This window comes from Salvelinus sp. IW2-2015, unplaced genomic scaffold (assembly GCF_002910315.2).
Source record: "Salvelinus sp. IW2-2015 unplaced genomic scaffold, ASM291031v2 Un_scaffold1264, whole genome shotgun sequence".
In the NCBI taxonomy this organism is placed as follows: Eukaryota; Metazoa; Chordata; class Actinopteri; order Salmoniformes; family Salmonidae; genus Salvelinus; species Salvelinus sp. IW2-2015.
Genome location: NW_019942806.1, coordinates 92,029 through 105,700, shown reverse-complemented (window position 1 = coordinate 105,700; position 13,672 = coordinate 92,029). Strand labels below are relative to the sequence as shown.

The 13,672-nt window shown below is 45.9% G+C and overlaps 1 protein-coding gene across 1 annotated transcript in view; it reads right to left on the bottom strand.

Annotated features, from left to right (window-relative positions):
• LOC112070222 (uronyl 2-sulfotransferase) overlaps positions 1-13,672 on the bottom strand; it is a 40,558-nt gene that overhangs the window by 15,993 nt on the left and 10,893 nt on the right. The window contains exons 3-5 of the mRNA XM_024137643.1: positions 8,447-8,602; positions 2,440-2,519; positions 1,515-1,668 (exon numbers count right to left, since the gene is read on the bottom strand). Of these exons, the coding sequence (XP_023993411.1) occupies positions 1,515-1,668; positions 2,440-2,519; positions 8,447-8,602 (390 nt within the window). The remainder of the gene's footprint in view (positions 1-1,514; positions 1,669-2,439; positions 2,520-8,446; positions 8,603-13,672) is intronic.

The window sequence follows — 13,672 nt, the reverse complement described above, 5'->3', positions numbered from 1 at the left end:
CGGGACACAGAGCGTCGGGACACAGAGCGGGACACAGAACGGGACACAGAGCGTCGGGACACAGAGCGTCGGGACACAGAGCGGGAGACAGACACTCTCAGGTGAGCCAGCAGCAGCTCCCCTTTACTGTAGGAGGGGCCCTCTATATACTTTAATAAGGCACATGCTCCGGTAATCCTGGGACACAGCCAAGCTGAATTACCCAGTTAGACTCAGCCACAATGACATTCACTTCACTGTGTGTTTGCTAATGTGGCTGGCTCAAAGTGTGTTATGGTTATTGTGAGGGCCTCTGACAACGCACTGGTGTGTGTGTGTGTTCTATACTTTTTGATTATGTAACACAGTTGGTATGTAACTAACTCGGGATGTCTGTGTGTTTGTGTATGTACTGTATGTGCGTGCATGTGTGTGTGTCTACCATCAAACATGCTTGATTGGAGGAGCAGAAAGGGGCATTCCTATTGCATGTTAGCTGACTCCATCTCTATACAGATTACACCAATCAAGACCACCACTAAAAAAACTGCATGAATTCCCTTTTGAACCTTACTTAAATGGGACCTCCACTCAATAAAACACACAAATCACAGAAATGAAAATAAAACGAAAGCAGTAAATGCCATTAGAAAAGCCTGAGACAACCAATATCACCACAGAGTATTGAGTTCTAGATAGTTCCGGTCTCTAACTAACCGTCAGATTTGGTCTAACTCAGTCAAGTCTGTCATTGAGTTCTAGATAGTTCCGGGTTGAGAGCAATGGAGGAATGGGAGAATGGAGAAATGGAGGGATGACAACAGCCCACAAGGGGCAAACGCTTCGTTACTCTTCCTTTGCATGCCACACCATGTACCCTGTGTCTTCAACGAGTAGACCTGTGATTTCTATTGTAGAACTGTTACAAGGAACTCTTTCAGGACTTTATACATTCAATACCGTAGGGCTATAACTAACACAGATTTATTATTACTATTACTACAGTATATGCTGAGCCTCACCTGATCATCTTTCTCAAATATGTCATTATGGTAAGAAGAAAAAGTGTTTGATGTTCCAGCATCTAAATCAGTTGAAACGAAGGCACTCATGCAGAGTCAAAAACATTGTAAATCTATATAATCCATATCATCTGAAACCTTCCAATTAAGACTGAATTGTTTATCAATTTCCTTTTGTAGAATGTTCGAGAATGAGACATCTCATGTATAATTGTTCCATCTATTCTAAATCGTTTTTTCAATAATGTGCCTTATTGCCAGAGAATAATGGAAGCATTACACAACCATCCTGACGATGAAACAGATGGCGACAAGGAAGGACTGTGTACAATCTAGTAATTCAGTCATCCAGTCATTTACTGTTGAGGTCAGAATGATCCTCATACTACATTAATATCCTGGACCATTACCATTCAAACCAACACACTGATGCTGCTAACGGAACGAAGAAGAGCTGTTGGACCAGATATGAAAGATGGAAAAATAGATTCTACAATAAAGGAGCAGTCTCACCAGGTATCTCTCGTCACCTTTCATCCCTGGTGTTCGGATGAGGTGATTCTGCTCCCCCCTCCAGTCCCCGAAACGTCGGAAGAAGTAGTTGGAGAGGAAACGGTTAATGGGGTCCCGTATGATGTTGATGTAGACGGGCTGCTCTATCCTGAACCTGACAGACAGAGGGACAGATGGATGGACACATATTTGTACAGGGTACATAGTACAGTTCTTCACAGTGGGGCAGTATTGGGGCCTAGTTGATAAGGAGATGGGCAAATGACTTACACTAAGTGTACAAAACATTAGGAACACCTTCCTAATATTCATTGCACCTCTTTTTTCCCTGAGAACAGCCTCAATTCGTCGGGGAATGGGCAAGGTATCGAAAACTTTCCACAGGGATGCTTGCCCATGTTGACTCCAATGCTTCCCACATTTGTGTCAAGTTGGCTGGATGTCCATTGGGTGGTGGACCATTCTTGATACACATGGGAAACTGTTGAGCGTGAAAAACCCAACAGTGTTGCAGTTCTTGACAGACTCAAACCGGGAAACATGGCACCTACTACAATACCGCGTTCAAAGGCACCTCAATCACTTCTTCACCCTCTGATTGGCACACACAATCCATGTCTCCTCCCCCTCCTCTACACCAAGGTTCCCCAACTGGCGGGCCACGGGTGATTTTATTTGGCCCCCCAACTTTGGGCTTATTGTGGTCAATTTGCTGTCTACAAATGATTTGTACATTAAATCAAATGTCAAGACTTTTCTGAAAATGTAAACCTAGCAGGGTGGTTCTGATTAAAACATTGTCCAGTCATAGCTATAACAGTGAAACTCCACTGTTTCAGGTGGTTCTGTGTGCCATTGAGACCTTAGCATCATAGATGGATGGATGGTGACAGTTGTCATACGTGGTGTGCTCTGCTGTAGTTACCGGGTGAAGTTGAGAAAGTGGACATGTCTGGTGTACAGGAAAGGCTGGGGGATGTTGCTGATGTTCCTCATAAGGTCCACCTGAAAGACACACATCAAGAGAAATGACTGTACAAGTCTATACTTGTATCAAAGACAGTATGTCTCCCCAGGATGGAACCAGAACCAAATATAAAGTTCATTTAGAACCATTTTCACTAAACCCTTTTGTGCCTTAACAGGCGATGATGGAATATCTGTAATTAATGACACATTAATTTCACATGTTCTGGCTTCAGCAGAGAAATCGATTAAGAGGTTGTGGAGACCCCCTGTCCACTGTGCCAGAACCTGACAACATCATCATGTTGGAGACCCCCTGTTCACTGTGTCAGAACCTGACAACATCATCATGTTGGAGACCCCCTGTCCACTGTTCAGAATCTGACAACATCATCAGTTGTGAGACCCCCGTGTCCACTGTGGTCGACGATACCTGACAACATCATCATGTGGAGACCGTGTCCACTGTGGTCAAGAACCTGGACAAACATCATGCATGTTGGAACCCCTGTCGCACTGTGTTCAGAACCTGACAACATCATCTATGGTTGGAGACCCTGTCCACTGTGTCAGAACTGACAACATCATCAATGGTTGGAAGGACCCCTGGTCCACTGTGTCAGAACCTGACAACATGCATCATGTTGGACGACCACTGTCCACTGTGTCAGAAACGCTGAAACACTCATCATGTTGGAGGACCCCCTGTCACTGTGTCAGAAACCTGACACATCATCATGTTGGAGAACCCCCTGTCCACTGTGTCAGAACCTGACAACATCATCATGTGGAGCCCCTGTCCACTGTGTCAGAACTGAACAACATCATCATATTGGAGACCCCCTTGCCACTGTGTCAGAAACCTGACAAACATCATCATGTTGGGATTAGCCCCCTGTCACTGTGTCAGACCCTGACAACATCATTAATGTTGGAGACCGCCCTGTCCACTGTGTCAGACCCTGACAAATCATCATGTTGGAGACCGCCCTGTCCAACTTGTGTCAGAACTGCAACATCATCATGTGGAGACCCCTGTCCCACTGGTGTCAGAACCTGACAACATCATCAATGTTGGAAGATCCCTGTCCACTGTGTCAGAACTGACAACATCATCACTGTTGGAGACGCGCCCTTGTCCACTGTGTCAGAACCTGACAACATCATCATGGTTGGAGAACCCCCTGTCGCACTGTATAGAACCTGACAACATGATCATGTTGGAGACCCCCTGTCCACTGTGTAGAACTGACAACATCATCATGTGGAGACCCCCTGTCCACTGTGTCAGAACGCTGACAACATCATTCATGTTGGAGACCTCGCTGTCCACTGTGTCAGAACCTGACACTCATCATGTTGGAGACCCCTGCACTGTGTCAGAACTCTGAAGACATCATCATGTTGGAGACCCCTGTGCCCACTGTGTCAGACGCTTGACAAATCTCATGTTGGAGACCCCCTGTCCACTGTGCGTCAGAACCTGACAACATCATCATGTTGGAGACCCCCTGTCCACTGTGCAGAACCTGACAACATCATCATGTTGGAGACCCCCTGTCCACTGTGCCAGAACCTGACAACATCATCATGTTGGAGACCCCTGTCCACTGTGTCAGAACCTGACAACATCATCATGTTTGGAGACCACCTGTCCACTGGGTCAGAGAAACGCTGCCAACATCATCATGTTGGAGACCCCCCGTCCCTGTGTCAGAGACGTGACAACATCATCATGTTGGAAGACCCCCTGTCACTGTGCCAAACCTGACAACATGCATCGATGTTGGAGACCCATGTCCCACTGTTGCAGAACCTGACAACATCATCATGTTGGAGACCCCCTGTCCACTGTGTCAGAACCTGACAACATCATCATGTTGGAGACCACCTGTCCACTGGGTCAGAACCTGACGTCATACAGGCTGGAGCGAGATCCCCCATCTCCCATTATTACATTAATGATAGCAGCTAAACCACACCACATGTTATGTTATCCCTCAGTGGGTCTCCCTGTTGATAAAGCCCATCTGTATATCTGGTTCTAGTGTGCTGGTGATAGCCAGGACTTTCTGAAAACGACATCTACCCAAAACACTGTCCTCAGGTTTCATTCTGTGAAACGACTAGCAGAGAAAACCAATTGGAACAATGAAATGTTCGCACTGTGTACTGTTCATATCATATGTAAAACATGATCATTTACAGTTTTGTGTTCCATATCATCCCAGCCTAGGTGGATGTTCTTCACCTCGGTGGTTCCCCAGGTCTGCATCAAGAGACAGGTTCGGACCTGTACCCCAGGTGAGCTCCATGGTGGGGGTCACACCTGGCCCTGACCCCTGGGGGTGGAGATGGGACAGGTGGGACAGGGAAATGAAGGTGGGGTGGCTAACAACCCTCTAAATACTGAAGGCTGACCCTGTCATAACCTTGGCTGAGGTCACCAGCATTACTCAATAAACTGAAGGAAAAACATGGAGGCCTTGATATCTATTGCGACTTGTTATATAGCCATTTGTTATCTAGTGTGATAGCATTATGGTTCATATGCCTACAATCAACAGTTATAAATCTTTTGGGACATATTTTGACACTGTGTTTGGAATGAAATGCTGCTGCTCCATAAACATCAATGAGAAACTGTGATGTCACTGCTAGTCTGTTTGGACAGGCTATCTGAGGCCCCAGTCACACGAGAATTTGACAGCCCCTCCTCTCTCTCTCTCTCACACTCTCTCTCCATACAGAAAAAGCTACATTCTGCTGACTTGCAGACCAATTAGCCCAAAGCTTATACCCCCCACTACACCCCATCACCTCTCCCTGCACCCTAAACATGTTTTGGTTGATTTAATGGGTATAGGGAAGGCCAAACACACACACACACACACACACTCACACACACACGCACACACACACACACACACACACAACCCCCCTCTCATTCATGAAGGGAGGTGAGTAGAGGAAGAAAGGGGAGAGGAAGAAAGACAAAGAGGAGGATAGTCTGGGATTCCAGAAATATTTGATGCCCCCCCCCTCTCTTCCTGATTGAAGGCTGTGCCTTATAGGCTTCCTGGTTGGGCTCCGCAGACCACTGGGACTGGGCTAGTGTAAACATACTAAACTTTTCTGCTATTGCTACTGCATATGTCCCTCAACACACCCCACCCCCACCCCCCTCACCTCTCCATTCAACCTCTCCACCTCACCCCTCCACACCCCCCTCACTTCTCCCTTAAAACCTTCCACCTATTTAAAGTCTGCTACTCCAAGCCGGGACGGACCATTTCAATGTTTTAATATCCGTGGTAGCTAGTATTCAGGAACATGGGGTCCATGGCAGAGCTGCGTTTGTTTGCTGTGTAACATATTTGGTGAGAGAGAGAACATAGCACCACACAGCAACACAGAGAAACTCACAGAAAAGCTGTGTTGCTATTTCTGACCAAGCTAAAATAAAGCCATCTCTCTCTCTCAGGTCTTGTAGTCTGGCTATAGAGAGAGACAGACAGGTCACTATAAGATGTGGGTACATAGGGCTCCACAGGGCTCCAAAGGGTAGGGGACCTTAACCTGTTTGGCTACCCTGGCTGGGACACTCGGTTCTGGGCAAATGCATTAGCAGGCCACTGGCTGAGCCAAAGGATAATGGTCCAACACTCTAGTCCCCAGCCAGACTGGAGCTAAGGAGACCAGCATCTCTAAACTTAGACAGCATGCATCTGGATCTGCATAAGTCAACACACACACACACAGCTACTCTAAGAGGACGTGTTAGTGGACCATGACAGAGGGTGTTTTATCTCTCTCCTCTCTCTCCTCTCTCTCTCTCTCTCTCTTCTTCTCTCTCGCTCTTCTCTCTCTCTCCTCTCTCTCTCTCTCTTCTCTCTCTCTCTCTCCCTCTCTTCTCTCTCTCCTGCTACTCTCGTCTCTCGTCTCTCTCTCTCTCTCTCTCATCTCTCTCTCTCTCTCTCTTCTCTCTCTCTCTCTCTCTCTCTCTTCTCTCTCTCTCTCTCTTCTCTCTTCTCTCTCTCTCTCGTCTCTCTTCTCTCTCTCTCTCTCTCTCTCTCTCTCTCTCTCTCTCTCTCTCTCCTTCTCTTCTCTCTCTCTCTCTCTCTCTCTCTCTCAGAGGCTTAATAATTCTAGTACAGCCAAGCGTTCCGGCTTGATGAATGTTTAAACTACCTGTTTCAATATTAGCTTTAATTAAATATTTACTTCAAATCCAGTAATGGTTATGAATATTTAGCATCTACTGACCATTCAAACATAAAAAGATTTCTACAGCACACTTTCACACTGATAAAAAAGGCCTATGAGGATATGAAACATTACCACATAGACTATGACACAGGAATACACCATTATTCTCTTCCTCTATGAAGAGTCTGAGAGTCTGCTTAAGTTGGTGTTAGGCGGCAGGAAGTGTAATTTATAGAAGGGCTAGAATAAAGGAAGATGAAGAGAGGGAGAGAGAGTCAGAGAGAGAGAGAGAGATTGAGAGAGAAAGACAAGAGAGAGAGAGAGAGATAGAGAGAGAAAGACAGAGAGAGATACAGAGACAGAGAGAGAGACAGAGACAGAGAGAGAAAGACAGAGAGATAAATAAATACCTATTTTTGATCATGCAGAATGACTAGCGTTCAGTAATGTTTTAATTTGTGTTGGCATTTCCCATGACACAGCCTGTCATTTCAACATGTCTCTGAGGAATGCGGTTTTAAACACACGCAGCACTTCCTCTATAAATGCTGTGTTGATGTCCTTAAGATGCTCTTGGAAATCCTAAAAAATACATTTCCCAGCCCTTCAGCCTGTTCTTAGAAAGACTGAAGGACAATACAGTAGCTTGCTGTGTTACAGCTTTAAGTGATAGCACTAGGACATCACTACCACTTCTTGTGGTAGTGATGTCCTAATGCCATGTTGCAGAGAGAAAAATTTGCTATTTTATAATGCTATTCTTTTTTTTTGTTTGTTTGTTGTTTTTGTTTTTTAAAATTTTATCCCATTTTCTCCCCCCTTTTTGTGGTATCCAATCGCTAGTAATTACTATCTTGTCTCATCGCTACAACTCCCGTAGGAGACGAAGGTCGAAAGCCATGCGTCCTCCGAAGCACAACCCAACCAAGCCGCACTGCTTCTTAACACAGCGCGCCTCCAACCCGGAAGCCAGCCGCACCAATGTGTCGGAGGAAACACCGTGTACCTGGCCCCCTTGGTTAGCACGCACTGCGCCCGGCCCGCCACAGGAGTCGCTGGAGCGCGATGAGACAAGGATATCCCTACCGGCCAAACCCTCCCTAACCCGGACGACGCTAGCCCAATTGTGCGTCGCCCCACGGACCTCCCGGTCGCGGCCGGCTGCGACAGAGCCTGGGCGCGAACCCAGAGACTCTGGTGGCGCAGTTAGCACCTAGACCACTGCGCCACCCAGGAGGCCCCCTATAATGCTATTCTAAAATCATGATTAAATGTTGCAATTTTAAAGCTAATTTCCAGCAATTCTACAGTTTTTACCATGGGACAGGGGAAAACATTTGCCGCTTTATAGCTCATTTCATGCTTTTGTTCACATTTTGCAATGAGGCTGAGATAAAATGTTGCAGATTTAAAGCTCATTTCCTGCTATTCTACACATTTTGACATGAGGCTGAGAGAACATTTTGCAGTTTTAAACTTAATTTCCTGCAATTCCACACATTTTGCTATCATGTGCTATCAAACATAAAAAAATGGGTTGTGGGCCCCCTGTAGGTTGGGGGCCCCAGGGCACGTGCCCCTGCGTGTCAATTCTGTAATTGGGACCTGCTTCCGGTCATCATACAACAAGGCAACGCTCCCCACTCCTCCCATCTCTGACCCTTAAAGCACACCCCCTCAACCACCACCGATCTCCCTCCTTATCTCCCTCCCTTTCTCCATCTTTACCCGTTCATGCTTGGTAACGCGTGTCATACCTGTTCATGTTTGGTGAGGCGTGTCTTGTTGTGGATGTCTGAGGAGACCAGGTTGAACTGATGTCTCTCTGCCAATAACCTTAGTAGGATGACTACCGTCCTGCTGCCACACTTCCCCACACGATTATACACCACCTGACTGGGGAATGGCAGCACCTGAATGGGAGAACAACATAGAACACACACTGCTGAGGAGACGGAGAGCAGCAACAATTAGCTCATCAAATAACAATTAGCCAATCAAAGCCATGATTATTGCCTTCTGGAGGTAACATAAGGCTAAGATAAGGGTAAGAATGATGGTAGGTACAGCTGAAAGTGTAAGTGAGGACGATTTCAAATATGGTTAGGACGAAAGGAAAGAAGAAAAGAAAAGAAAGTGAAAAAGGGGAACACTGCCAAAGGGATTGGACTGCTCCTTCTCTTAACTCTTACTCTGTCCTTCCTCTCTGACATCTGACCTGTCTTTTGTGTCTATTTTCCCAGGGGGCTGTTCTCACTCGACCCCCGATGCCCTGCCATCCTGCAGATAAACTCCACACGAAGTGCTTTATCAGGCACACACACATACAGACACATACATATACACACACACACACACACACACACACACACACACACACCCTCAAACATACAAACACAGCACACACACTGGTCACTGTAACGCATCCCTCGATTTCATCTGATAGCAGAAGGATCACTGAAAGAAGGACAAAGCTCGTAGTAGTTGAATAACATCTGAAAGGTGTCGCTAGGGATGCTCCTAACCTTTTCCCTGACGTGACTTCAATGAAGCCTTTTTTATTACAAATACAGAGTGAAGAATTCAGCGGCATTCCTGCCGGCATTCCCAGTCTGGAATGGTAGCTGAGATTCCCCTTGGGGGAAATTCTACACATCTGACAGGGACACTGAAGACATGTCTACTGCAGTACAACTCCGGGTTAGGGGATGGTGCTGAACCCCATGACAGGCATTTTAGTGTAGTGGTGCACATGTCTGTGCCTGTTGTGTGAATGTGTGTTGTGTGTGTGTGTGTGTGTGGTTGTGTGTGTTGTGTGTGTGTGTGTGTGTGTGTGTGTGTGTGTGTGTGTGTGTGTGTGTGTGTGTTTTTCTCCATGTTTACCCCTACATGACCTACAACTCCTGTATCCCAGTCCACAGTGTGTTGTATGATGAAACCCAGAGCGGTTAAGGCCACACACACCACTTCATTTTGCTCCTCTATCCTGAACTGTATCCCTGCCTGCCTCGCCCCAGCAGCACAGTAAAAATAGGGCCTGTCACGTATCAATTTGAGGACAGCCCGTCACTTTATCAACAACGTATTTCCTGTTTTTCCAGATTACTGGAGTTACAGGAAATCACCAGAGGATAGAACGCTTTGGCAGCGGTTGGAAACAGAAATATGTGTGTTGTTTGGCCTGGGCTTGAAAGAGGGTGGGATGATGACAATCCCCTGTGATAACTTTGTTTGCACAACTTGTGTTGATAGGCATGAGTCTGTCTGTGTCGTGTCACATGGTTTACACCCTTAACTCCCCTTTGATAAAACATCATCAACACTGTATGAGTTCTAGACCAAAAGTGTGTTTATTTAATAGAAAAAGGTCCAGAAAAGAGGGCTGTATTCAATCAAAACCTATGGTCAGAACAATCTGGTGCTAGAAAAAACTAAATATTCCTCTTGCACATCCTGACAGCGGAATTCGATCCAACTAAGAACTGAAACAATTGTGAAAGTGTGAAACAATAAGACAGTCGACTCTGTATGAATTCTCACAGCACAGATCGGCATTAGGTTCCAGGGAGTCAGCGCACATCAATTGTGTTTCTCTTAAACAGGCCTACCATGTCTCTGTTTTTGTAGTAATACCAGACCTCTTAGCTTATCACATTCTAATGGCAGTGATAACATATCTGCTGTGTTTGCATGAAGAAAAGAAAACATCTGGGTTTGTTAGAATGAGCTCACAGAGGGCAAGGAACCCTAGGGGCTTAGCCACCCCAGTACAACCCCTCTGATGTGGTTGCTAATGGTAGCTAGCTGTGGCAAAACTTTGATCTGAAAGGAGGGAAGAAAAATAGGGGGGAAAACCACAAATAGCAGCCAGGCAGCCAGTATAGCCTACACAAGAGCACAGCGCTTTACAGTAGCCTTTAAGTCACCCACTAAGCATAGAGCACAGCGCTTTACAGTAGCCTATAAGTCACCCACTAAGCATAGAGCACAGCGCTTTACAGTAGCCTATAAGTTAAGTCACCCACTAAGCATAGAGCACAGCGCTTTTACAGTAGCCTATAAGTCACCCACTAAGCATAGAGCACAGCGCTTTACAGTAGCCTATAAGTCACCCACTAAGCATAGAGCACAGCGCTTTTACAGTAGCCTATAAGTCACCCATAAAGCATAGAGCACAGCGCTTTTACAGTAGCCTATAAGTCACCCACTAAGCAGTAGAGCACAGCGCTTTACCAAAAATGCACCTGACATTCAAAGTCTGGAAAATACATATTTCAATGTCATTTTTCTTACTGCGAAATGACAACAGAAAAGACGCCAAAAAGGCTGAACAAGGAGTTGGGTAAATAACCAATTAGAAGTGTATTGAACTATTGAACTCTATGTTCAAAATGAGTGCCCAATTAAAAGTGCTTTGAACTATGTTGAAAACAGGACCTTGAAGAGAGAGGAAAGAAGGCACTATCAGTATTTTCTCTCCATTGTAAACACACTGATCAGTGAGTTAACAAATTGCATGTGTTACTGTTATTACATATTTTTATTTAACCTTTATTTAACCAGGAAAAGCCCATTGAGACCCAGAGTCTCTTTTTCAATGGAGACCCGCTAAGAAGACAGCAACAATCAATACATTACAGAATTAAAACATACAACAATCAATACATTACAGAATTAAAACATACAACAATCAATACATTACAGAATTAAAACATACTACAAGACAAACAACATGATCCTGCCTAAAAAAGCATTTACACTCCTCTGAACAGAGTCTCCCATCAATATTTTAAATTCAATCAGTGGCACTAACATATCTAGATGAAGCATGGATTGGTAGACCATTCCATGCCTCTGGTGCACAAGAAGAGAAGGCAGTCTTGCCTAATACTGTGAATGTCCTGGGGACTTTAAGTAGCAAACAACCTAGCAGACCGGGTATGGTAACTGCTGGTGGTGAAGGAGACCAGACTACAGAGGTAAAGAGGGAGTTTACTCAAAAGGGCTTTGTAGATGAACACATATCAAATCAAATCAAATCAAATTTTATTAGTCACATTACACATGGTTAGCAGATGTTAATGCGAGTGTAGCGAAATGCTGTGCTTCTAGTTCCGACAATGCAGTAATAACCAACAAGTAATCTAACCTAACAATTCCACAACTACTACCTTATCACACACAAGTGTAAAGGGATAAAGAATATGTACATAAAGATATATGAATGAGTGGTGTACAGAACGGCAAGGCAAGATGCAGTAGATGGTATAGAGTACGTATATACATATGAGATGAGTACTGTAGGGTATGTAAACATAAAGTGGCATAGTTTAAAGTGGCTAGTGGTACATGTATTACATAAGATGGCAAGATGCAGTAGATGATATAGAGTACAGTATATACATATGAGATGGTAATGTAGGGTATGTAAACATTATATTAAAGTGGCATTGTTTAAAGTGGCTAGTGGTACATTTTTACATAATTTCCATCAATTCCATTTTTAAAGTGGCTGGAGTTGAGTCAGTATGTTGGCAGCGGCCGCTAAATGTTAGTGGTGGCTGTTTAACAGTCTGATGGCCTTGAGATAGAAGCTGTTTTTCAGTCTCTCGGTCCCTGCTTTGATGCACCTGTACTGACCTCGCCTTCTGATGATAGCGGGGGAACAGGCAGTGGCTTGGTGGTTGTTGTCCTTGATGATCTTTATGGCCTTCCTGTGACATCGGGTGGTGTAGGTGTCCTGGAGGCAGGTAGTTTGCCCCGGTGATGCGTTCTGCAGACCTCACTACCCTCTGGAGAGCCTTACGGTTGTGGCGGAGCAGTTGCCGTACCAGGCGGTGATACAGCCCGACAGGATGCCTCTCGATTGTGCATCTGTAGAAGTTTGTGAGTGCTTTTGGTGACAAGCCGAATTTCTTCAGCCTCCTGAGGTTGAAGAGGCGCTGCTGCGCCTTCTTCACGACGCTGTCTGTGTGGGTGGACCAATTCAGTTTGTCCGTGATGTGTACACCGAGGAACTTAAAAACTTTCCACCTTCTCCACTACTGACCCGTCGATGTGGATAGGGGGTGCTCCTCTGCTGTTTCTGAAGTCCACAATCATCTCCTTGTTTTGTTTGACGTTGAGTGTTGAGGTTATTTTCCTACACCACACTCCGAGGGCCCTCACCTCCTCCCTGTAGGCCGTCTCGTCGTTGTTGGTAATCAAAGCCTACCACTGTAGTGTCATCCGCCAAACTTTGATGATTGAGTGAGGCGTGCATGGCCACGCAGTCGTGGGTGAACAGGGAGTACAGAGAGGGCTCAGAAACGCACCCTTGTGGGGCCCAGTGTGAGGATCAGCGGGTGGAGATGTTGTTACCTACCCTCACCACCTGGGGCGGCCCGTCAGGAAGTCCAGGACCCAGTTGCACAGGGCGGGGTCGAGACCCAGGTCTCGAGCTTGATGACGAGTTTGGAGGGTACTATGGTGTTAAATGCTGACTGTAATCGAGAACAGCATTCTCACATGGTATTCCTCTTGTCCAGATGGGTTAGGGCAGTGTGCAGTGTGTTGCGATTGCGTCGTCTGTGGACCTATTGGGCGGTAAGCAAATTGGAGTGGTGTCTAGGGTGTCCAGTAGGTGGAGGTGATATGGTCCTTGACTAGTCTCTCAAAGCACTTCATGATGACGGAAGTGAGTGCTACGGGGGCGGTAGTCGTTTATAGCTCAGTTACCTTAGCTTTCTTGGGAACAGGAACAATGGGGCCCTCTTGAAGCATGTGGAACAGCAGACTGGGATAAGATTGATTGAATATGTCCGTAAACACACCAGCCAGCTGGTCTGCGCATGCTCTGAGGACGCGCGCTGGGAATGCCGTCTGGGCCTGCAGCCTTGCGAGGGTTAACACGTTAAAATGTTTTACTCACCTCGGCTGCAGTGAAGGAGACCCGCAGGTTTTGGTAGGGCCGTTGTGAGAGAGATATTTCTCTTCCTCTTGGT